General features: G+C 45.7%; 1 protein-coding gene across 1 annotated transcript in view; it reads right to left on the reverse strand.

Annotated features, from left to right (window-relative positions):
* RSPH10B (radial spoke head 10 homolog B) overlaps window positions 1-23,964 on the reverse strand; it is an 88,690-nt gene that overhangs the window by 57,622 nt on the left and 7,104 nt on the right. Inside the window, exons 2-5 of the mRNA XM_073591012.1 lie at window positions 18,182-18,457; window positions 5,169-5,244; window positions 2,847-2,915; window positions 1,316-1,489 (exon numbers count right to left, since the gene is read on the reverse strand). Of these exons, the coding sequence (XP_073447113.1) occupies window positions 1,316-1,489; window positions 2,847-2,915; window positions 5,169-5,244; window positions 18,182-18,429 (567 nt within the window). The 5' untranslated portion in view covers window positions 18,430-18,457. The remainder of the gene's footprint in view (window positions 1-1,315; window positions 1,490-2,846; window positions 2,916-5,168; window positions 5,245-18,181; window positions 18,458-23,964) is intronic.

Raw genomic sequence — 23,964 nt, forward strand, 5'->3', positions numbered from 1 at the left:
CTGCCGTTCAATCTCACCCTAAAGTGTTTGCTACCCCAACATTTCATATTCCTGGTATGTGTATGCTGTGCTATGTACTTGTGTTAAAAAGTCTCTTGTTATCTTTGTATTGCTTAATTTGTGTGAAATAACTGGTGATCCTACCAGTGCCCTGCTTTCATAGTTCAAACTGACCAAGCCAGGCATGGTAGCACATCCTTCCCAGTATGATCAGTTTTCTGGCTGTGCTGGGAACACATCCTGCCTGTCCTTTAATAGCCAGGACTTGTGCTGACAAGTCCAACTGCGCAAATCAATTTACAGTGGAACCTTGGTTTACAAGTAACGCGGTTGGTTAACGAGCGTTTTGAAAGACGAGAAACTTTCTTTTAAATCCTGACTCGGTTTGCGAGTGTTGTCTCGCAAAACGAACAGGATTCAAGCCAATGGGGTGTGCAGTACCGCATCTGGCCAGAGGTGCGGGGGCACCGGTGGCCCTCGGAACGGTTCAGAGCCATTTGGAAATACTCAGTCACTCGGAAACACTCCGTTCCCAAGTGTTTCCGAGCCTTTCCGAGTTCACTCGAGCTGTGCCAGAATATTTGCGCTCTCTGGCGCCCCCCACCTTTCGCAACATGCGGTATTGCATGCGATAGAAGTCAATGCGGAACTAATTATCTTTGTTTCCATTGGCTTCTATGGGGAAACTCACTTTGATATGCGAGTGCTTTGGATTACAAGCATTCTCCTTTAACGGATTATGCTCCTAATCCAAGGTTTCACTGTATTGCTTTTTTTCTCTGCCTCTTGCTGACACCCCCCTTCCCCCCCGGCAGTCTCCACTCCCACCTCTCTAAGCCCCTTATGCAGAGGAGAACAGAGGTCATGTGATTACTTAAAAGAAAAAAAAAAAAAAAAAAAAAGGTATACACACACACACACACACACGTCTTGGCTTGTATTTCTTTTTAAAACTGAATTAATTGTTTAAACAGGTAGGGGTTCACATATAATTTAATAAGACACGCTGTGTCCAAAGAACACAAAAGTAGGTCAAACGCAGCCTCTGAACCGCTATTTGTACCGCTCAATTATAGTCAGTAGCATTTTGTCAAATGCAGGAAAACAATGCCTATCGACATGAATCCGAAAGGTGTCAGAAATACTAACAGTCCTTGTTGCAAAAGTAACAAATCAAATGCTCTTTTTTATCCTACCATGCTTCACTGGAAACAAAAAAAAGAAGAGTTTAATTAGCTGTACAACAGGAACTGCTGTTCTTTCAGACACTTTTCTGCTTGAGGCCCACTGTGTTTTATTGATATGTACAGCTTACCTTGCCATGGCGTTTGCCCATGTACCATTCACCAACATATGAGAACTGCTGATCACTAGATATGTAAATGCCAGTCCCATGTCTGATGCCCTTGTTCACCTGTCCTTCATAACGACTGCCATTAGGCCACTTATATATGCCATGTCCCATTGGTTTGTTCTTACAGAACTGACCCTGGAGCAAAAAAAGAATTAACACCAATTAATGTAAAATAATAATAGTTTGTGCACTTTGTGAAGTAGCCTAATGCATGGATGAGGCTGGAGTGGGAAATTGTGAATAATGGCATTATATAGTGTGAAGCTATCATATACGTATTTTATATGTGTTTCTGGTACATTCATTTTTATTGTAATAAGTATAACATCTTGTCAAACATTCACCCGCGCAGGGGTTTAAATGTGTTTCTAGCTGTTGATTGCAGCTTTGAATTAAAGGAAATCTGTCATGAGAGAAATATGGAGGCTGCTATTTTTTAACTCAATTGAATTTGCCAGTAGCATGGCTGTCATACTAATCCTTTTGCTTGAAAACTCGCTAATTTAGTAGCTAAGAACTTCTGATTTTTTTAATGTATTTTCTTATCTGTTTTGTGAGAGTGAGAGCCCCTGTCTCGGTGAAAATGAGTGTAAAATGGACACAGGACTCTCAAAGAGGCAGTTTGAGAAGTTCCAGCAGAAGATTGGTGAGCAGAGAAAACTATGCTTTAAGTCTTCTCTGGATTTTGTAAGTCTGGATTGGGTCTGGAAACTTGAAGACTTCAAAGAGCATTGAGAGGGATGGAGTCTTCAGTCTTGTGTCCGGGCTTTCCAGAAGTTCTGCAGGTTGTGTGTGTGTCCAGGTGTACACACTCATTATAAGGCAGATCTGAGCATAACTCAGGAGAGTTGGTGTTGGAGCAGTTTCTGCAGCCAGGAGGGAGGTGTGCTACCGTTTATGAACCCAGGCAATATCCTTGAGATGGCACTCCATGTGGGAGAGGTTCCAGGTCAGTGAACTGAGAGTTGGGCCAGCTGAGAGAGTCGGGGAGACCATATCTGAGACAACTGGAAGAGAGGGTCCTGGGGACCATGAGTCTTGGAGGAGTGTGAAAGCCTGGAGTGTCAGGAGAATCCCTTCCTAGAGGCCAGGAGTGGGCCTGCGCAGCTTTGTACTGCGACCAGGGCTGAGAGAGCCTTGAGAGCCAGGTGGCTTGGAATTTTTGTTTGTGTTGTCATTTTTGGGAGAAGAACACCTGTGTGGGCAACCCATGCATGTATGAACTTTCATTTTTGTTACTTTCAATAAAAGTGGGCTACCACGCCCTTAAACTGAAGTTCCTGTTGGCTGAGAACTACTAATGCATCTACCACTGAGCTAGACATCCCCCAATATCGTAGTGTACTTGTTCCAGATGAGCGACTTACTGTAGTATAGAATCAGAATAACAGTCGGAAAGCATTTCAATATCATGGTTTTTATCTGAAGGCCTCAGGATCAGGGTGGGATGTACTGGCAGAAGGAACAGATTAAAATGATAGTTTTCTCTTACCTCATATTGTACTCCGTCTGCCCATGTATATATTCCTTTGCCATGCATAAGCCCCTCAGAGAATGAGCCCTGCAAATGGAGAAATATATTACTTACTTTTTCAGGTAAATACCAGTGTTAAAGTGGTTGTTGCCACTATCTCATCTTTATATCATCCCCCTCTGTCAGATAAAAAGCTGCATTCTAGTGCCTGTGCTTTATATAATAAATGATTTCTACCTGTTTTAACAGTGTCTTCCAGTGATCACATGGCTCCAGGCTCTCGGCTCTCCTGGTGTGATATCTCTAGGGGGCGGGGCGTCAGACGTCAGCCAGGGAGGAGAGGGGCAAAGAGCCTGGAGTCATGTAATCGCTGGAAGACACTGTTAAAACAGGTAGAAATCGTGTGGGTTTTTTTTTTTTTTAATTAAATAAAGCACAGGCACTAGGACACAGCTTTTTATCTTTTTATGTGACAGAGGGGATGATAGACAGATCAGTTTGTTTTGAAGCAGTGGGGAGAGGAGCAGATCAGCGGAGGCACGTACACTGACAATGGTGTCAGGGCTCAGCAGCCCTGATAAATCGTGGTCAGTGTACAAAGGGGAGGGTAGAAACTGGCAGGATCAGCCAGGTATTTCAGATGATACAGGGGGCCAAATTTATACAGCACAAGCACTGTGCTGTATAACATCCTTAAAAAGAACAAGATCTTTATTTTTTGGGGGGGTTAACAAATGCTTTAATTTTGGCAGCAAATTTCGATTTAGTTTTAGTCTTAGGACTAAAATGCCATTTTAGTTTTAGTCCCATTTTAGTCTTCTGCAAGTGTTTTAGTTTTAGTCTTTGACTAAAATGCCATTTTAGTTTTAGTCCCATTTTAGTCATCATATTTTAGTCGACTAAAATCTCCAGTACATTTTAGTCGATTAAAATAATTTTAGTCAACTAAAATCGAATGTGTTTAGTTAAATTGTAATGCATTATTTAAAGGATATGTAAACGTTTGTGGTTTTTTTTTTTTTTTTTTTTATAAACAAAAAGTCATACTTACCTCTTCTGTGCAGTTTGTTTTGCACAGAGTGGCCCCGATCCTCCTATTCTGGGGTACCTCAGCGGCGCTCCTGGCTCCTCCTCTTCTCGAGTGCCCCGTCGGAGAAGCACTATCCCACGGGATACCTGTGCGGGCGTGCTTCCGTGTCCTGCTGCGTCCATTGACACAGACAGCAGGACTTGGCTCCAGCCCACTGATCCCACGTCATTGGATTTGATTGACAACAGTGGGAGCCAATGGCTGTGCTGCTATCAATCTATCCAATCAGGACCCGAGACACCGGCTGGAGCAGGTGTGCTCATCCCCGGCGCAAGAACATAATGCATATAATGCATTGAGGTGAAAAAACGCAAAACCCTTTAAGCATTTCCCTAGAATTTCAAAACGCATTATATACTCTTGAAGTAAAAAAATCGAATATGTTACTATTTATGGTATTAAGGTTTGAACAAACTCAGATACAGAATTAGCTGCTCTGGACGGTCTAAGGAAGCCTGTAATACTGCACAGTGCTCTGGACGGTGGTCTGAGCAGACCTGTAATGCTGCAGAGTGCTGGATGGTAGTCTCAGGTCTGAGGGATTGCCTGTAATACACAGTGCAGTAGATGCCACCATGCCGGTGGTCACTGGTCAGAGTAGGACTGTAATGCTGCACAGTGCTGGATGGTGGTCTGAGGGATAGCCTGTAATGCACAGTGCCCTGGATGCAACTGCCAGTGGTCAGAGGAGGCCTGTAATGCACAGTTGCACACTGTGCTCTGGACAAATAGTGGTCTGAGGGGAGGGGAGGCCTCAGGCCTGCTGTAATTGTAATGTACCACAATTACTGTACAGTGTACACTCAGTCTAGTCTGTTCTGTGCGTCCGTCTCGTCAGGAGTCTCGGGACTCTGAGTCGGGAGGCCTCAGCCTGGCTGGCCTGCAATGCACAGTGCTACTCACTCTCAGGTCTCTGGCATTGGCAGTCGTCACGACTCTCGCCACGGTGGTATGGTGCTTGCTGGGAGCGGATTGCAGAAAGCAGAGCTCCATGAAAAAAAAACGGAAGTTAGTTCATGAGGGTAAACGTCCCTCCTTGCCATATTTGTCCCGTTTTCATTCGTTAACCAAAAAAAAAAAAAAACTGATCTGATTTTCGTCAGTGGACGAAAATGTGCTGTACTTTTCGTTTAGCTCGCGTCACGGTAAAAATGCCGCTGATGAAATCTTTGACGAAAAAATTTTTCGTTTACAAAATTAACACTGGTAAATACACTGAATGAAAGCAAATTGCATACACAAGAACTCACTCTGTAAACATTTCCATCTTTGTAATAAGCAACTCCTTCTCCTTCATACAGTCCATGCACCAACTCCCCTTCATACCTGTTAAGAAAGGATGAGAAGATGGAAAATATAGTGTATTTTGTGTACAACAGAATTGTACATTTCTTAAAATACACAATTTGAATATTTCATGGTTACCCTGATCCTCCTTATGCCCCGTACACACGATCGGATTTTCCGACAACAAATGTTGGATGCGAGCTTGTTGGCTGAAAGTCCGACTGTGTGTATGCTCCATCGAACATTTGTTGTCGGACGTTCTGCCAACAAATGTTGGCTAGCAGGTTCTCAAATTTTCTGCCAACAAATGTTTGTTAATAATAAAACAGATCTTGCGAGCCAACAATGGAACAGTACTATAAAAGTGAGCGCGTATCGTAACCAAGCTGCAAACGCTAAACACGTTTCATACTCGTGTAGGTACACTCATGAATTAAAATAAAGTTGCATTTGCGCTAGGAAAACAAAAAAAAAAAAAATTATACATATATATATATATATATATATATATATATATATATATATATATATATATATATATATATATATATATATATATTAATATAAAGTGCTTAACTATCAAAAGGGAATATGTTCAGAAATCTATTATAATCCGTGTAACATTAATATTGTGATACAACTCATAAAGTGCAACATTTGAAAAATATTAAAAATACAGGTGCAAATTTAGGATAAAATGTCCACTCCTTCACCAGATTAATTATGTTTCCTGACAGACTCCATGGCAGCCTACGTGTGGGTTAACCCCGCCTCCTCTCCAATGCTATAGGACCCCATTCCCATAAAAGAGTACTCACCACTAGCTACTGCGTTCCTTTTTTGTCCTCCTCCAATGGACCTATTCAAGTTGTTCACGTCCGGTCGGACGGATCCAGGATTATGGCATACCTCTTGCGGTGCAGCTCAGGGCCCAGCCACGGGCGGGCGAGTAGCGTTTGAGGCTGAAGATTTTCCCCTTGTGGTGGAGGGATGGTTGCCTCTGTATGCTGAAAACTTCTGGACGTACCAAACGGCTGGCAAGGTCGGAAGCATGTTTGTCTCCATGGCAGTGTTTTCTATGTATCCTGTCTTTCCCCAGGTATCTCCGGTCTCTATATCAGCGAGACCGGTCGTTTTGGGTCCTTTTCCGCCCCTCATGGCGGCTGGAGCGCTGGTGCGTTCCAGCCTGCTTCACTACTTCCGGGTACGGCGTTCTCGCTGTTCGCGCATGCGCAATAGCCTCCTCGAGACCGAGGCTTGGCTCGCGCATGCGCAGTACGGCATAATGCCCTGGAACCACGCGTGCGCGGTACGATCGCTGACCCATGGCGCAGGCGCGTTATGGGCGGTGACGTCACGGGCGGGGAGCTTTAAATGCCGCTCTGAGACTCCCTCACAGTGGGATTTCCCTCGCAGTGAACGGGAGTGCAGCGGTCTTCCCCATGCCCAGCACTGGTCAACTTTAGGTGAGTGTTTTGAGCACTTTGGTATACTTTGTGCGTGGAAATGTAAAAATGCATATACTTGTAAAAAAAAAAAAAAAAAAAAAAAAAAAAAAAAAAAAAAAACAAATATATATATTTTATATTCAAAGTTTAAAAAAAAAAAAAAAAAGGAAATAATATAATATAAAATAAATTAAAAAAAAAAAAAAAAAAGAAAAAATATATAATATATATAAATAAATTTTCTCCTTGATATATGATGAGATGTTGTGACTCTTTAGGGGCAACGGACTCCTTACTGGTTTGTTGGCCCATCTAGGCCATTTTTTCTCTTTTTTGCAGACCAGCTGCATTGTATCGCACTTCTTATAGAAGAAGCAAATTATGGATAGTTCACCGCCTTTAAGTGGCCAGCCCTCTCGCACAAGGTATGTGCTTAAGAGGGGAGGGGTGGAAGGTCAGTCGCATGGTATATGCGTCTTCTGATGACGGTCCCATCATTTTCCCTTCCCTATTGTGCTTTTTTTTTTTTCCAGCCCTTCTAGATCGGACCCTCAGATTCCGGTCCAGAATGTTAAAGACCTTGCCAGGCCACAACGCCAGTCTCCTTCAAGATCCAGACGAGACTCTGCTTCTGGAGACCACCACCAGAGGAGACGATCTCATTCCTCCTCCAGACACCGCTCCCACCGCCATGACAGCCGCTCTGATCGTAGAGCCTGCTGGGGATGTGGAACAAGAGTTCCGGAGGGCAAATCACTATGTGACCGGTGCTATGCCCGGGCGGTCAGGGAAAAGGAAACAGAGACCCAGCATTTGGAATCTCTAGTTAAACGTGTGGTACAGCAATCCCTGAAAGAGTTGGATTCACCCCACACGCTGAGCCAGTCTACGGTACTGTCTGGCCCCCCGGCTGATGAGGCCCGTGAAGACCCGGGCACGTCCCAGCCTTATGCGGCCTCTCTTGATTCCTCAGATGATGATCTTCGGGAGGAAGAGGAAATCGGAGGCTTTGACTTCAACATGGTGTCACCTTTAATTAAAGCAATCAAAGAGGCCCTTAAATGGGAGGATCCCGCTACTCCCCCGGCCAAGCAGAAGAAATTCTTCAAACACCTCGGAAAAGAACGTTCAAACTTTCCGCTCCTTTCAGAGCTGAAAGATATTATAGATGAGGAATGGAGCAAAACGGAGAGGAAATCCTCTATGGTTAACAAAACCTCCAGATTGTACCCCTTCAAGTCAGAAGAGGTGAAATACCTAGAGAATGCTCCCCTTGTAGACGCTGCCCTGATGCGGCTGGCTAAACATGTCACTCTTCCCCTGGAGGATACGGTATCCTTCAAGGATGGTCTCGAGAGAAGGATTGACCAGGATCTGAAGAGAATCTATGGGTTGGCAGGCACGGCCTGTAAACCAGCGTTTGCTCTGGCAGCCATGTCAAAAGCCATGGAGGCTTGGGCGGAAAATGTGGATTCCTTCCTTAAGGGAATTTCGGAAGAACTGGCGGGAAGTTCAGCGGCCGCAGAATTAAAGCTAGCGGCAGTCTTCTTGGGGGAGGCATCCATTGATTTGATACGCCTGTTGGCGCGAGTTATGCTATCGTCAGTCACGGCCAAACGGGCATTATGGTTACGTCCTTGGCTTGCTGACCCTATTTCCAAACAGGCCTGGTGTAAAATTCCCTTCGAGGGATCCTCACTGTTTGGCAATAAACTCGATGATGCCATATCACGTGCTACGGGTGGCAAGTCGGGCTTCCTTCCCCAGGATAGACGCCTTCTTGGGCGGAAGAAACCTCAGTTTAGAAGACGTTCCCCAGAGCGCTCCAGGGAAGCTCGCTCTTACAAGCCCGGCAGGGACTTCAGGAAGAACTGGAGCAGAGGTCAAGCTTCCTTTCGCAAGTCCGCTAAAGGCCAGACATCCAGTGGTCGTGAGCAGGCAAAGTCCTTTTGAGATTACGCCCGCCCAGGCGGGTCGGGTAGGGGCACGGCTAAGCCTCTTCCGGCACGTCTGGGTGGCCTCGATCTCGGACTTTTGGGTGATAAGAACAGTTTCAACAGGTCACAGATGGACCTTTTCCAATATTCCTCCCCCCAGATTTGTCTCCACTCTTCTTCCCCGGTCGGAAGATCAAAGGAAAGCTCTTCTGTCCTATGTGGACCTTCTGAAGTCTCAAGGAGCAGTTGTACATGTCCCCAGGGACGAATGGTTTCAGGGGGTATATTCTCCCCTTTTCTTAGTTCGAAAAAAGAGTGGCTCTTGGCGCCCGGTCATAGACCTGACCTACCTGAACGAGTTTATAGAGCAAGGAAAGTTCAAGATGGAATCTCTGTCGACCATTCAGCAAGCCATTCAGCCAAACGATTGGATGATTTCAATCGATTTGAAGGACGCTTACTTCCACGTCCCAGTAGAGGAGCGGCTTCACAAGTACCTACGTTTCCAAGTAGGGCAGGAGCATCTGCAGTTTATTTGCCTCCCCTTCGGGTTGACAACCTCCCCCCGGGTCTTCTCAAAGATCCTCTTAGCCACGGTGGCCCTCATAAGGTTAAAGGGGGTGCGGCTCTACCACTACCTCGACGACCTCCTGGTTCTATCTCAAAGCAGGGATCGGCTGCTGGCCCACCAGGAGCAGGTGATCTCCGCTCTATCCAGCTTCGGGTGGCTTCTGAATCTTGCAAAGAGCCACCTAATTCCGACTCAACGCCTAATATATCTGGGAGCACAGTTCGACACTGTAAGAAGCACTATTTCCCAAGGCGTCTTTCAGGACAGCACCTGAGAGATAGCGACTCCACCCACCGGAAACAGGAAACACCTTCTTCCTCCAAACTTTAAAGGGAGGCGCCTCCCTACCATACCTCAGTTTTTGTTTCCTCCGGCCCGGAGGGAACATCTTTTTGAAGGGGAGTCAAGGTCTCTCAGATGCCTGGGAGACAGGGCTTCCTTTTCATTTTTTCCTCCTTTTGGAGACCCGCTGTCCTCCCGGCCTACCCAAGCCTTGGCAGCGGTAGCAATCGGGCTCCTCTTCCCCTCCTGGTGCTCGGGGAGAGCCGTAGACCCGGTGATCCGCGCGGTCATAGGAGCGGCGGTGCGCGTGCGCCGCCGCCATGTTTTTTTGGCCGGCAGGCGCGGCGGAAGTGACAAGGCGGGTCACTGGGTCAGCAGAAGCGTCATTTCCGGCGTGGATGCGAGAGGGGAGGAGGGAGGACAGGAACTGGCGCCTACTTCCGCTTCCGGTCCGGTGCAGATGCACTATGGGAGTCCGGAAGCGGCATATGAAGCCACAGGTGGAGAGCTGCACACCAGAGATGGAGGACTCAGCGTCTGCAGCGGTGGGGACAGGCACAGGCGCCAGTAAAGCTCAGGTAGGAGCAGCAGTTTAAGTCTGCCTTTCTTCCTTTTCCTGGGTTTGGTCTATTTTCTTTTTTCTTACCCCTTGGTGGCAAGGGGCCTGTCTGGGCACTGGAGGCTGACTGGTTTCTTCTTAGTGCACCTGTGGGTGATTCTTGTGTAGCTGAGACCGGGTCTCACAAAAAGGTCCCCTGGTTTTTTTCCCTTTTTTGTTTTTTCTCTCACAGGCTAAAAGCTCTGACCCAAAAAAGAGATGTCCTTCTTGCAGGGCCAAAATGGGAGAAAATTGGAAAAAAGTCTTATGCAGTACATGCATCACTTCTTTAGTTAAGGAGGAATCAGCTTCGGTTTGTGATGATCTGGTTACCTCTGTAAAGAAGGAACTATACGCCACGATTCAGACCTTTCGTGACTCTTTAGTTAATCCAGCTGCTAGTCAGCCATCCACTTCTGAGGCTTCCCAGGGTTCTATTTCTTTCCCCATGGTAGAAGTTTTACCTGAAGGCCCCCCTATCAGGGAAGAGCAGTCCCCTACTCCTTCCGTTAAAGATTCGGAGGAGGAGGGTGAGGAAGCGGAGGTGGCTCCTTCCAAATTTAAGCTTTCCCTAGAGGAGGTAGACGGACTCCTTAAGGCTATCCAGGTTACACTTGGCTTAAGTGAGGAAAAGAAGGAGTTATCTCTTCATGACCGCATGTATGCAGGGTTAAATGAGCCTAAGGGGCGAACATTTCCAGTTCATTCGGTCATTTCTGACGCCATTACTAAAGAATGGCAAGATCCAGAGAAAAAGCCCTTTTTTTCCAGAGCCCACAAAAGGCGCTTCCCTTTTGAGGAGGACCCTTCTGCGGTGTGGAATAAGGTGCCCAGGTTGGATGCGGCCTTTTCACAGGTCTCAAGATCCACAGACCTGTCTTTTGAAGACATGGGTGTTCTAAGGGATCCAATGGACAAACGCATGGATCTTTTGCTCAAAAGATCATGGCAATCAATCATGAGCAATTTAAAACCAGCAATGGCCACAACCTGTGTAGCCAGGAATCTGGAATACTGGGTGAACCAACTTAGATCTCATATAGTGGCAGATTCCCCCAAGCAGGAGATCTTAGATTCCTTTCCTACCCTGATTTCTGCGGTTGCTTATATTGCTGAAGCTATCAAAATGTCAGCTAGGTCTGCAGCTTTAGCAAATGCTGCGAGAAGAGCTTTATGGCTAAAAACCTGGCCAGGAGATACAGCTTCAAAGAGTAAACTTTGTGGTATCCCCTTTTCAGGTGACCTTCTTTTTGGCCCAGATCTAGATAATATCCTAGACAGAACTGCCGATAAGAAGAAGTCCTTTCCGGTCAAAAAGAAAAAGCAGACCCCAAAACGTCTTTTTCGACCTCAAAAAACTCAGCAGCAACAGCAGGAAAGTAAGTTTCAGGGCAGGAGGAAAAATTGGTCTGCGCAAAAGGCGAAGGGCAAAGGTGGAATTCTCTTCCGTTCTCCTTCACAGGCCGAAAACTCACAATGACTCATCTCTGCGGGTCGGCGGAAGATTACGAGAGTTTCTTCCGCAGTGGTCAGTGATAACTACAAATCAGTTTATTCTGACCACTCTCTCGCAGGGTTATACTCTCGAGTTCTCCAGAAGCCCCCCAAGAAGGTTTCTGGTAACAAATGCTCCCCGAGATCCAATGAGGGCCCTGGCCATGAAATCCTCTCTGGAGGAACTAATGCAACAGGGTGTAGTAATCCCAGTGCCACCAGAGGAATGGCACGAGGGCTTCTATTCACAGGTCTTCCTGGTAAAAAAACCAACAGGAAGATTTCGTTTAATTCTAAATTTAAAGCCACTAAACAGAGCCATCAAATACAGAAGGTTCAGGATGGACTCAATTTTCACCGCCAGAAATATTCTGACTCCAGGTTGGTTCATGGCGTCAGTGGATCTAAAGGATGCATACCTGCATATTCCAATCTCATCCCAGTCCCAGGGGTTTCTCAGGTTGGCGGTAAGGTTGGAAGGCAGAATTCAGCATCTGCAATTCAGAGCCCTACCCTTCGGGCTATCATCCGTACCCCGAATTTTTACCAAAGTAATGGCAGAGGCCCTAGCTCCGCTGCGTCTTCAGGGAATCGCAGTAATTCCTTACTTAGACGATCTGCTATTTTTCGCCCCCTCAAGAGAGGAGTTGAGGAGCAATTTAAGCAGAGCATGCAGCCATTTGGAGTCTCTAGGTTGGATCCTAAATCTCCAAAAATCTTCCCTGGAACCATCTCAGGAGATTCGGTTTCTAGGGTATATAATAAATTCGGTAAGGGGGCTTCAGGCCCAGCATGTTCAAATACTAACAGACAATGCCACGGCAGTGGCTTACATAAACAGGCAGGGAGGTACAAGGAGCAAATCGCTGCAAGTACTAGCCATGAGCATTCTCCGTTGGGCAGAAGGACACTTGCTGTCGTTATCAGCAGTCCATCTAAAGGGATCCCTGAACGGAGTGGCGGATTTCCTGAGCAGAAACCCCATTCGGGAAGCAGAATGGTCGCTGAACCCAGAGGTTTTCGCCATGATTGTCGAGAAGTGGGGGCTGCCAGAGGTGGACCTGTTCGCCTCAAAGGAGAATGCCTTGGTTCCGCAATTTTTTTCCCTAAGCAATCACGACGGGTCACTAGGAACAGATGCCTTGGCGTATCCATGGAGATTCCATCTCTGCTACGCTTTCCCCCCATTTCAGTTAATTCCCTTAGTATTAAGAAAAATTCAAAGGGAAACGGTACCGGTTGTCCTAATCACGCCCTTTTGGCCGAGAAGGGTTTGGTTTTCAACCGTTCTGAAAATGGCGGTCAGGCCTTATTGGCATCTGCCCCTCAGGCACGATTTACTATTTCAGGGACCAGTAAATCACCCAGAGGTAGCCACTTTGGCGCTCACTGCTTGGTATCTGAAGAGCAGCTCTTAAGGAGCAAAGGTTTTTCCAACCGGTTAATCTCAACGCTATTATCCAGTAGGAAAAGGGTGACTAGAAATATCTATTCCAAGGTCTGGAAGGTTTACAATACGTGGTGTAATTCATCTGACCAGGACCCAGGGAGTCTTGTTACCATTCTGGAATTTTTACAGGTTGGTGCTGACAAGGGACTAGCAGTTAGTACCTTGAAGGTACAGGTGGCTGCGCTAGCAGTGTTCCTAGAAAGATCTGTGGCCTCAGATCCATTGGTAACCAGATTTTTCAGATCCCTTACGAGATCCAGACCAGCACCACTTAAGTTGTTTCCCAAATGGGATCTGTCGATAGTCCTCCAGGCTCTAACAAGGAGTCCCTTTGAACCTTTGGAAGAAGCGCCACTCAGATATCTTACTTTTAAGTCTGTGTTTCTGATTGCCATGGTCTCTGCACGCAGGATCAGTGAGCTTAATGCTTTATCAGTTAAGGAACCCTATTTATCTATCTTCCCAGATAGGGTTATACTTAGAACAGATCAGAAATTCTTACCAAAGGTAGCTTCAGTACAAAATCGTGTTCAGGACATTGTACTTCCGACCTTCTGCCCCAACCCAGTAGGGGAGAAGGAGACTTGTTTTCACATGTTGGATGTTAGAAGAGTTTTGTTATGTTACCTGGAAAGGACAAAGCTCTTTAGACGTTCAGATTCTCTGTTTGTGTTATTTTCAGGCAACAGGAAAGGTTGCCAGGCTTCTAAAATCTCTTTAGCAAGGTGGCTGAAGCTAGCCATTTCAGAGGCTTATTCGCATGCAGGCGTGTCTCCTCCTGCAGGAATTTCTGCACACTCAACAAGAGCATTAGCGGCCACTTGGGCAGAGAGAGCTGGTGCCACCCCTGAACAAATCTGCAAGGCGGCAACTTGGTCAAGTTTTCACACATTCGTGAAACATTACAGGCTGGACCTCACATCTGCTAATGATCAGGCGTTTGGCAGAAAGGTCCTGCAAGCTGTTGTCCCGCCCTAAGGGGGTAAGTCTCTGTTATCCTCTCAGGTGCTGTCCTGAAAGACGCCTTGGGAAAAACCAAGTTAGACTTACCGGTAACTTGTTTTCCAGAAGTCTTTCAGGACAGCAACATCCCGCCCTATTGTATTGTATATACTATGCTGTGACTAACGTATGTGTTTATGTGTTCCAGCCGGGGCCGGAGGTCTTCTCTACTACAACTGAGGTATGGTAGGGAGGCGCCTCCCTTTAAAGTTTGGAGGAAGAAGGTGTTTCCTGTTTCCGGTGGGTGGAGTCGCTATCTCTCAGGTGCTGTCCTGAAAGACTTCTGGAAAACAAGTTACCGGTAAGTCTAACTTGGTTTTTCTCTTCCACTACAAAAAGTTCCGGTGGTCCGGGACAGAATTGCTCGGGCTCTACATGCCTCACACCTGAAGGCCTCTCAGTGTCTAATAATCATCGGCACGATGGTCTCCACGACTCCCATGGTCAAATGGGCCTTGTGGAGATTACGTCCCTTCCAGTCAGGGTTCCTGCAGCAATGGGAAACAGGGGACAAGAATCAGGTCATCCGGGTGACATCATCAATGAGAAACAGCCTCTTCTGGTGGCTCCAACGCAAGAACTTACTGACATGTCATTCTATTGCTCCCATCGCCTGGATCACGGTTACGACCGATGCCAGCGGGACGGGCTGGGGAGCCCTCTGCGGTTCGAACCTTGCACAGGGCAAATGGGATCCATGCCTGCCAGTCCCGGGTTCGAACGTCCTAGAGCTCAGAGCGGCCTGGTGTGCACTGCAGTCCTTCTCTCACCTACTGAAAGGGAACTCAGTATTGCTAAGAATGGACAACACAACGGCAGTCGCCTATGTGAAGAGGCAGGGGGATACCCGGAGCCTCAATCTCCTTCGGGAAGTCGAGCCCATCCTTTCCTGGGCACAGAAGAACCTATGCAATATCTCGGCAGTGTTTGTCCCAGGGGTCCAAAATACCCAAGCAGACTTCCTTTCTCGCACCAAGCTGGACAACAACGAGTGGTCCCTGAATATGGAGACATTCAGATGGGTCTCATCACTGGGGATCGAACCCGAGGTGGATCTATTCGCCTCACGCCACAACTGCAAGTTGAAGAAATATTATGCCAGAGGTCATTGCAGCCAGGCTCTCGGGTCGGACGCACTGACGGATCTCTGGAGATTCAACAAGGCCTATGCCTTTCCACCGCTTCCAGTCATCCTGAGGTTCCTGCAGAGGCTCAGTTCGGAAACAGCCGAAGTGTTGATGATAGCTCCATACTGGCCGAACAGGCCATGGTTCCCTCTCCTTGTCCAGCTCAGCTTCAGGGACCCGGTGCCTCTCCCTCTCAGGCCGGACCTTCTTTCTCAGGGGTCAGTTCTGCACCCATGTCCGGCAGTACTGAGACTGATGGTCTGGTTCTTGAGAGGGAGAGGCTAATCTCGCTTGGTTGCGCTCCCTCAGTGATCTCAACTCTTATGAGCTCAAGAAGATCTAGCACGAATAAAGTCTACAGTAGGATCTGGTCCAAGTTTGTGGATTTCTGCTCTTCTAACGGCAGGTCTTGTAGACACCTGGAGGTGCAAGACGTCCTCAGCTTCCTTCAAACAGGTTTAGACCTACCATTATCCATCAGCTCGCTTAGAGTCCAGGTATCTGCACTGTCTGCCTTCTCAGGGTCCTCTTGGGCAAATAATCCGTTAATCCGGCAATTCTTTCGTGGCGCTTCAAGGCTTAAGCCCCAAAGAAAATCCAGGTTCCCCAAATGGGATCTGCCACTAGTTCTGGATTCAATCTCGGGACTCAGTACTAGCGGGCCTTCCCCGCTCTCTATTAAGGACTTCTCGGCAAAGGTGGTCTTTTTAGTAGCCGTCACATCGGCAAAAAGGGTCTCTGAGATTGGCTCTCTGGGTTGTGAAGAACCCTTCCTGACGTTCTTCCCAGACCGGGTAGTACTCGTCCCTATGCTGGGTTTAAATCCAAAAGTGTCCTCAGTGTTCCATGATAATCAAGAAATAGTCCTTCCCACGTTTAAGTCTCCAGGATCTTCTGAAATTCATCCTCTGGATGTAGGGGAAGCAATTAAAGAATACCTGAGAATAACTTCTCCCTTCAGACGTTCTGACCATTTATTTATTTTACACTCAGGAAGCAATAAAGGGAAAAAAGCTTCGATTAGGACACTCGCTACTTGGATTGTTCAGACTATTCAACAAGCATACAGGGCGAAGGGCTTGGCTCCTCCACAGGCGGTGACAGCTCACTCCACCAGGGGAATGGCGGCTTCATGGGCGGCAGCTCGACACGTGGCCCCGGACACCATATGCAAGGCGGCCTCGTGGGCCTCTATCAATACTTTCATGTCTCACTATTGTATTGAGCCTGCTTCATTGTCCTCTGTAAACTTTGCTTTGAGAATCCTATCGGTTGATAGGGCAAATTAAAATTTTTGGTTTGACTCAACATACCCACCCGTGTGGTCGGCTAGTTATTTCCCACACGTAGGCTGCCATGGAGTCTGTCAGGAAAAAGGAAAATTTATTATCAAATACTTACCGTAATTTTCCTTTCCTGATGGACTCCATGGCAGACGGAGTTCCCACCCATTGGTCATAGAGTAGGCTAGTTACGGAACGCAGTAGCTAGTGGTGAGTACTCTTTTATGGGAATGGGGTCCTATAGCATTGGAGAGGAGGCGGGGTTAACCCACACGTAGGCTGCCATGGAGTCCATCAGGAAAGGAAAATTACGGTAAGTATTTGATAATAAATTTTCCTTTTTGTTGTCGGACTTTCCAATCGTGTGTACAAAAGTCCACTCATGCTCGGAATCAAGTACGAGCCAGAGATATAACTAGCATTCGTTCGTAATGGAGACATCACGTACGTCTTGTACGTCACTACAATCGTAATTGTTGGCCAACATTTGTGTGACCGTGTGTATGCAAGACAAGTTGGAGCCAACATCCTTTGAATAAAAATCCACGGTTTTGTTGTCGGAAAGTCCGACCGTGTGTATGGGGCATAAGACTTGCCTTACTACAGCCAAAAGTTAGCTCCTCTGGTAGGGTTTTATTGCCATCTGTGTCCCTATTGCGGAAGGTCTCCCTCACTTATTGTCAGAATTGTCTTCATTAGGGATGCAGACAAAATCAAAAACACATTTTAAGTTGAGTAAAGTTGCAGCCCCTAGACTTCTTTTGGGGCTGCCTGAGGTAAATTATGCAGATGAGCTGGAACCAGCCGAGATTCGACCTGTTAATGGACAGGCTGAATGTACCAAGTTGATCAATCAACTTGGGTACAACCAGCCTGCCAGATTCTCTTGTGATTATCGCTAGCGGCTGCTGTAGCCACTAGCGATAATCAGTCTTCTCCCAGCGGGGACAGCTTTCCCCGCCCGCCCTCGCCAGGAGAAGACAATTGCTGATTCCCCTGTCAACACTGTCTGTCTTAATGAGGAAATCGTGCAAATTTCTTTCTTTCTCTGTGGTTGCAGAAAATAAGCATGCGCCATGTATGGCCGACCTAAGGTTACTTTGTCTGAAAGTGACATGTGACCCATATCATTTCTCATCTAACAGTAACTGTGTACAGAGTCTGTTGTAGGTTCTTTATTGCTCCTGCTCTTATGTCACAGCTCTCTAGAAATCTCTAGATAACAGTTGTGAAAACTCTGCACAACAACATAAAATTGATAACTAATGCTGCGTACACACGAGTGGAATGTCCGTCAGAAAAAGTCAGACGGAAGCTTTTCATCGGACATTCCGATCGTGTGTGTGCCTCATCTGACTTTTTTGGGGAAAATTCTGATGGACCTAGAAATAGAACACGTTTTAAATCTTTCTGACGGAATCAGTTCCTATCGGGAAAACCGCTAGTCTGTATGCTGTTCTGACGGACCAAAAACGACGCATGCTCGGAAGCAAGTACGAGACGGCCACTATTGGCTACTCGCTATTGAACTTCCTTTTTCTAGTCCCGTCGTACGTCACCGTGTTCTAGACGGTCGGACTTTGGTGTGATTGTGTGTAGGCCAGACAGTTTCAGCAGAACTCCGTCGGAAAAACCTTCAGAGTTTATTCCGACGGAAAAACCGGTCGTGTGTACGCGGTACTAGAAAAAAAATTGGCTTACAATTGAGGTATAAGAAAATAACACAGATGCAGGTAAGTGCTTTCACAAAGTATTTTAGAATAAAACAATAAGGATGAACTTACTTTTCTATAATAACCTGAGTTAGAACAGATTCCTCATACAGCGTTGGAGAAGGGACAATGGTAGGCACAGTGGTGGGGGATTCCTCAGTCTTTGCAGGCTGCTCCTCAGAAACAACTTTAGGGGAAGGAGGAGGAAGTTCTTCAGTTGGGGAAGCAGATACAGATGAGATCTTGGAGTTTGAATCTTCAGAGGTATCCACTGACAACTTGTCTGCCTTTTTCTCATTCTTTTTCTTAATTTTCCCCATATTCTAAATTCTTAATCGCCATCAATCACTAAAAAATGCAGAGCACACAAATGTTTTACAAATCACTATTAGTATTGACAGTAAAATAAATTATAACCTGTCTCTAATTTCTCAGGCTACTGGAAATGTCCTGATTTATTGGTAATAGCAAACTGCACAGTGGAAAACTTAAATCTGCTGCTTTATAAATGAGCCTCTTATCTAAAAAAAGATTTCATGAGGCATATGTCTTAGCATTAGGAAAAAACTATCCTGAAGGAAATATATTGGCTGCCATTGCTGACCATTTCTGAAAAGGTTTGATGCTTCTCTTGTGAAGTCAGAATTCCTAATGTGTGCTCTGATAATGATTAAAGTGGTGTTCCACCCTAAAAAATAAAAATCCATGACTGTGCCTAAATAAAAAAAAAAATTTGGAATTTTTTTACTTACCTCTAAATGCCTGTTGCTAGGGGGTCCCTCGTAGTCGGCCTCTTTCAGTGCCTGGGCTGGTGACATCACTTCCCCCTCGGCACAGGAAGGACTTGGCTCTGCTCCCTCCCTCTTGTCAATCATCTGGGACCCATTACAGGTCCCAGGTGACTGAGCGGCCAATCACGGCGCGCGGCGCCGCTTGCGCATGTGGGTGCCAGGCTGTGAAGCCACAGCCTGGCGCCCACAATTGCAATGCTGGCGCCGCCGAACGGAGGGGGAGATGAGCGGGGCTTCGATCCCACGCATCGCTGGACCCTGGGACAGGTAAGTGTCCAATTAAAAGTCAGCAGCTGCAGTATCTGTAGCTGCTGACTTTTAATTTTTTTTTTTTTTTTTTTTTTTCATGGGCCCTCCTCTTTAACCACTTCAGCTCCAGTAGGTTTTACCCCCTTCATGACCAGGACATTTTATCCTATTTAGGACTGCTCTGCTTTAACTGGTAATTGCGTCGTCATGCAATGTTGTACGCAAACAACATTTATATCCTTTTTTTCACACAAATAGAGCTTTCTTTGGATGGTATTTGATCACCACTGTTTTTTATTTTTATTATATAAACTAGAAAAGACTGTCCTTGGTCTAAATACTCTCTAGATCTCAAACAGCATCCACTTTTTTGGGACAACCCTAAAAATCTTCCACAATCTTGCCCTGACAGCCACATTTCCAGGGCCGCTTACACCGCTCTTCAACAACCCAGATTTTCCCCCAGGCATGGGTTCGAAAGCTTTTACCACAAAAGCTGCTGGCCCCCTACTAGACTCGCAGTGTGCTGACGCAGACAGGATTTTAACATATGAAAAGATGCTGAGTGACCTCTCACCTTTTGGTCTTTGCACATTGGAACTATAGACAACTACACCATTACCGTCTCTCACTTGATAAGAAAGGCAACCTAACTAGGGATCTTACACACTTTGAATCTGTTTGCCGGGCTGGCGAACAGATTCAAAAAGCCACCTTCCTAATGTACTCACATCTCCAACAGGCTGACACTAAGGATTCGGCCAGGTTCAGAAGCCAATGGGAGTCAGTTCTTCGAACACACTTTACAGATTCTCAATGGGAAAACGCATGCATTTTAGCACATAAATGCTCAATTAGCAATGGTACCTGTTGGCTTTGGATCTGTGCTGGAGATGTGCTTCATATTTGGTGGGATTGCCCTAAAATAGCCTCTTACTGGAGCAAAATCTGTGACTGGATCCTCTGCATCACAGATACTAAGATTAAACTTGCACCCGCATGTTGTCTTTTACATATTTCTAATTTCCCTTTGGGTAGGTACAAACGATCCCTGACCAAACACCTTCTGATTGCCGCAAAATCTTTGATCCCCAAATACTGGAAAATGTCGATAACCCCTTCCCTAAGAAAATGGGCCCACACAGTAAACCACATTTTGGAAATGGAAGAAACACTCGCTATAGCAAATGAAACTTCTGTCAAGTTCCATAAAACATGGTCTGCCTGGTTCCAGTTCAAATATTCTGTAGCGTTTGATGAATGAATGTATCGATCGGAAATTTGACCACTGTATATCTGTTCGTTATGTACCTGTGATACCCCCAAGGGGTACTTTTGACCCTTACTTGTGTACTTATTTATTTTTAAGTGTTCTTGCATAGCAAGACCACTTACTGTTATCTCACATATATTCTATTCTTATTATAGCCAAATTTACCACCCTATCTTCTCCCACAGCTTTTACACTACATAGACAGTAATATACCGACACGTGCAGATTGTTCCCAATTGGTGTGCTATTACTTTGTGGAACGTTTCGCCAAATGGTTCACGAAATATCGTCGTCTTTGCGGCGAAATTGGTCCCATAGGAATGAATGGCGAAATGTTCAAAACTAGAGTGGGAGGTGACCAAAAGCTGAAAAATCAGGACATGATTTCTAAACTGCCACCACTGCCTCATTTTCAAGCCCACCTACACAAATCTTATATCAAAACGTTCAGCTATCCCTGCTGCCACTAAACATGTCCACGGCTAAGCCATAGTCCTGATAGTTTTCACAATATGACCATTTGTTTGCAACTCACGCCGTATATTGACATTCATTGAAACTCCACTCTAGCCCCTTCAAATTTGAAGGGCAATATCTAAACTGCGACTGTGCCTTCATTTTTAATATTTCAGAGACATACTATGCATCAAAATCTAGGTCTGGGTCTTGTGATTCTCACAATATAAAGCTCTTCACTGTAGGATTAATAGTTTTTAAAAATACGACTGAAGTACTGCACAGTTATTACAGCTATCATGATCCTGTGTATTGTGTTTTGAGCAGTGGTTGTGAAGCATAAACAGGGCATGAGCGTTGCCAGGAAACAGTGAATGTAAACACTGATTATCATCAAACAGATAGCACACCTTCACCTCCATTCTACGTCAAGATGCTGAGACCCCCCAAATGTATGTGGTCATACCTTCATCTGCTAGGCTTGATAATGCTGCTAATGTTTTTATAAATGTATGTTTTAATGTAACTGTGAAGCACTTTGGGCAACAACGTTGCAATTAAATGTGCTATACAAATAAAAGTTGAAATGCATTTCTCACTCTATGAAGCTTGTCATGTGCACTTTTTAAATTTGATCAATCAATTGGTTAGTGTAATGTTTACTATCTTTACTCACTCCAAACACTCCACACAGTTACTCTGCCCACTCCAACCTTTCCACAGTTACTCCAACCACACAACAGTTACTCAAGCCACTCCTCCCAGTTACTCCGCCCACTCCAGTTGTAGACTACTGGTGGAGGCAAGAACACTTCACACAATTTCCCCCGAAATTGTAGCTTTTCTAGTTTTCTTTTATTATTTAGATCTCATACTGCCTATTTTTTCAGTTTTCTTTTCTTTACGTCCTAATGAAGTCCTCTGATTCTTACAATGCTTCTGTGAAGTGAAGGGCTTCATCATAGTTAACAAAGATTCCTGATGCTCAATCATAAATGCAACAGTTGTTGAATATGTTAATTTAATGATACATTTTTATGTAACCAGTTTACCTGAGGTGACTCTATGTTGTAAACGGCTGCATTACTTCATATGTTTTCTAACTTTGCTCAATAAAAATCTTTATTGGAAAAAAAAAAAAAATTAGACTCCGATGCCTCAATAAAGAGAACCTGTGACAGCCAAATGCTTTCACATGGGGGCTTTAGGCCCCCTGTGATAGCAATAAACTTAACTGTAAAAAAATAAGTAATGCCTATGGACAATTTTGGGTAATTTTTTTGGCTTGACAATTTTTTGGGCATCTATTTACTCATAGCAACATCTTTTATATTTAGGCTCCATGCACACTGGACGTTAAAATAATGTTATAAAAATGCCAGTAGCTTTGCAGTGAGTCTTTCAATGTTTTTTTAACGTTTTTGCAAAAGCGTTTATTAACGTTTTTTAGTGGGTTTTTTTTTCAATGGATCAAAAATGTTAAACGCTGGTGAGCCACGTTTTTGAGCATTTATCGACGTGTATCAGCGTTTATGAGTGTTTGGCGTTTTTTGTGGTCAGAAAAATTACTCCTGAGCACGATTTTATGGCGTTCCAAAGACAGCCCATAAACTCCACTGCTGATAAGCATCCAAAAATGTGCATGGACACATAGGATAACAGAGGGGAGTTTATGGGCTGTTAAAAAAAAAAAACTCCCAAAAACGGCCGTTTATGAGCTCAGTGTGCATGGAGCCTTAGCATAAAAAAAAAAAATGTTTAGTTTCTGTGCATTAACCTTAGTGGTGCAGTTTGCTGTTAGTCAAATACAGAATGTGTATATAACCACCACCAAACAACAAAAAGAATTTTTTTTTTTTTAATTTATTTATTTTTTTAACTTTACTTTTTTTTTTATACTTGAATTCTCTTTCTTTTTTTTTACTAGTAATGGCGTGTATAGTGCTGTGATAGTCCCACTACAATCTGACACTTACTGACACTAGGTGGGAACTAACTGACACTGATATCACCAGTGACACTAATACAGTGATCAATGATAACGCTATAAACTGTCACTGTACTAATGACATTAGCTGGGAAGAGGTTAACATCTTGGGGTAAACAAGGGATTACGTATGTGCCTAACAAGTGTAATGTGTGTATTATGTACTGCTTTTAACTAAAAATCTTTGTTCCTTCTCCCTGCTTTAGGCTGGGTTCACACTGGTGCGACACGACAGCCGTCCTACTTTGGATCCGACTTTGCCCTGCGACATGAAGCCGGCATGTGTCCGACTTTCAATGAACGGGGATCCGACTTGGATCCCCGCCAATGCCGGCACTGTGTTTGGTATGAATCTTTAGGGGGGAACTCCGCGCCAAATTTTAAATAAAAAACCGGCATGGGTTCCCCCTCCAGAGGCATACCAGGCCCTTGGGTCTGGTATGGACCTTGAGGGGAACCCCCTACGCCGAAAAAACGGCGTGGGGGGTCGCCCCCAATCCATACCAGACCCTTATCTGAGCACGCAGCCCAGCCGGACAGGAATGGGGGTGGGGACGAGCGAGCGCCCCCCCCCCTCCTGAACCGTACCAGGCCGCATGCCCTCAACATGGGGGGTGGTGCCTTGGGGGAGGGGGCGCGCTGCGGCCCCCCCCACCCCAAAGCACCTTGTCCCCATGTTGATGAGGACAAGGGCCTCTTCCCGACAACCCTGGCCGTTGGTTGTCGGGGTCTGCGGGCGGGGGGCTTATCGGAATCCAGGAGCCCCCTTTAATAAGGGAGCCCCCAGATCCCGGCCCCCCACCCTATGTGAATGAGTATGGGGTACAGCGTACCCCTACCCATTCACCTAGGAAAAAAGTGTCAATTTAAAAAAAAACACTACACAGATTTTTAAAGCATTTTATTAGACAGCTCCGGGGGTCTTCTTCCGACTTCGGGGGTCTCTCCAGTTCTTCTCCACGTTCTCCGGATCTTCTGCCGGGCTCCTCCGCTCTCTTCTGCTCTTTTGCCGCTCTTTTGCTAAAGCGGAGGAGCCTGGTCTTCAATCTTCTGCCTTCTGCCTTCTGCCCTCTTCTCCTGATGTTGACACGACGCTCTC

The sequence above is a fragment of the Aquarana catesbeiana genome, linkage group LG06 (assembly GCF_042186555.1).
Source record: "Aquarana catesbeiana isolate 2022-GZ linkage group LG06, ASM4218655v1, whole genome shotgun sequence".
Classification (NCBI taxonomy): Eukaryota; Metazoa; Chordata; class Amphibia; order Anura; family Ranidae; genus Aquarana; species Aquarana catesbeiana.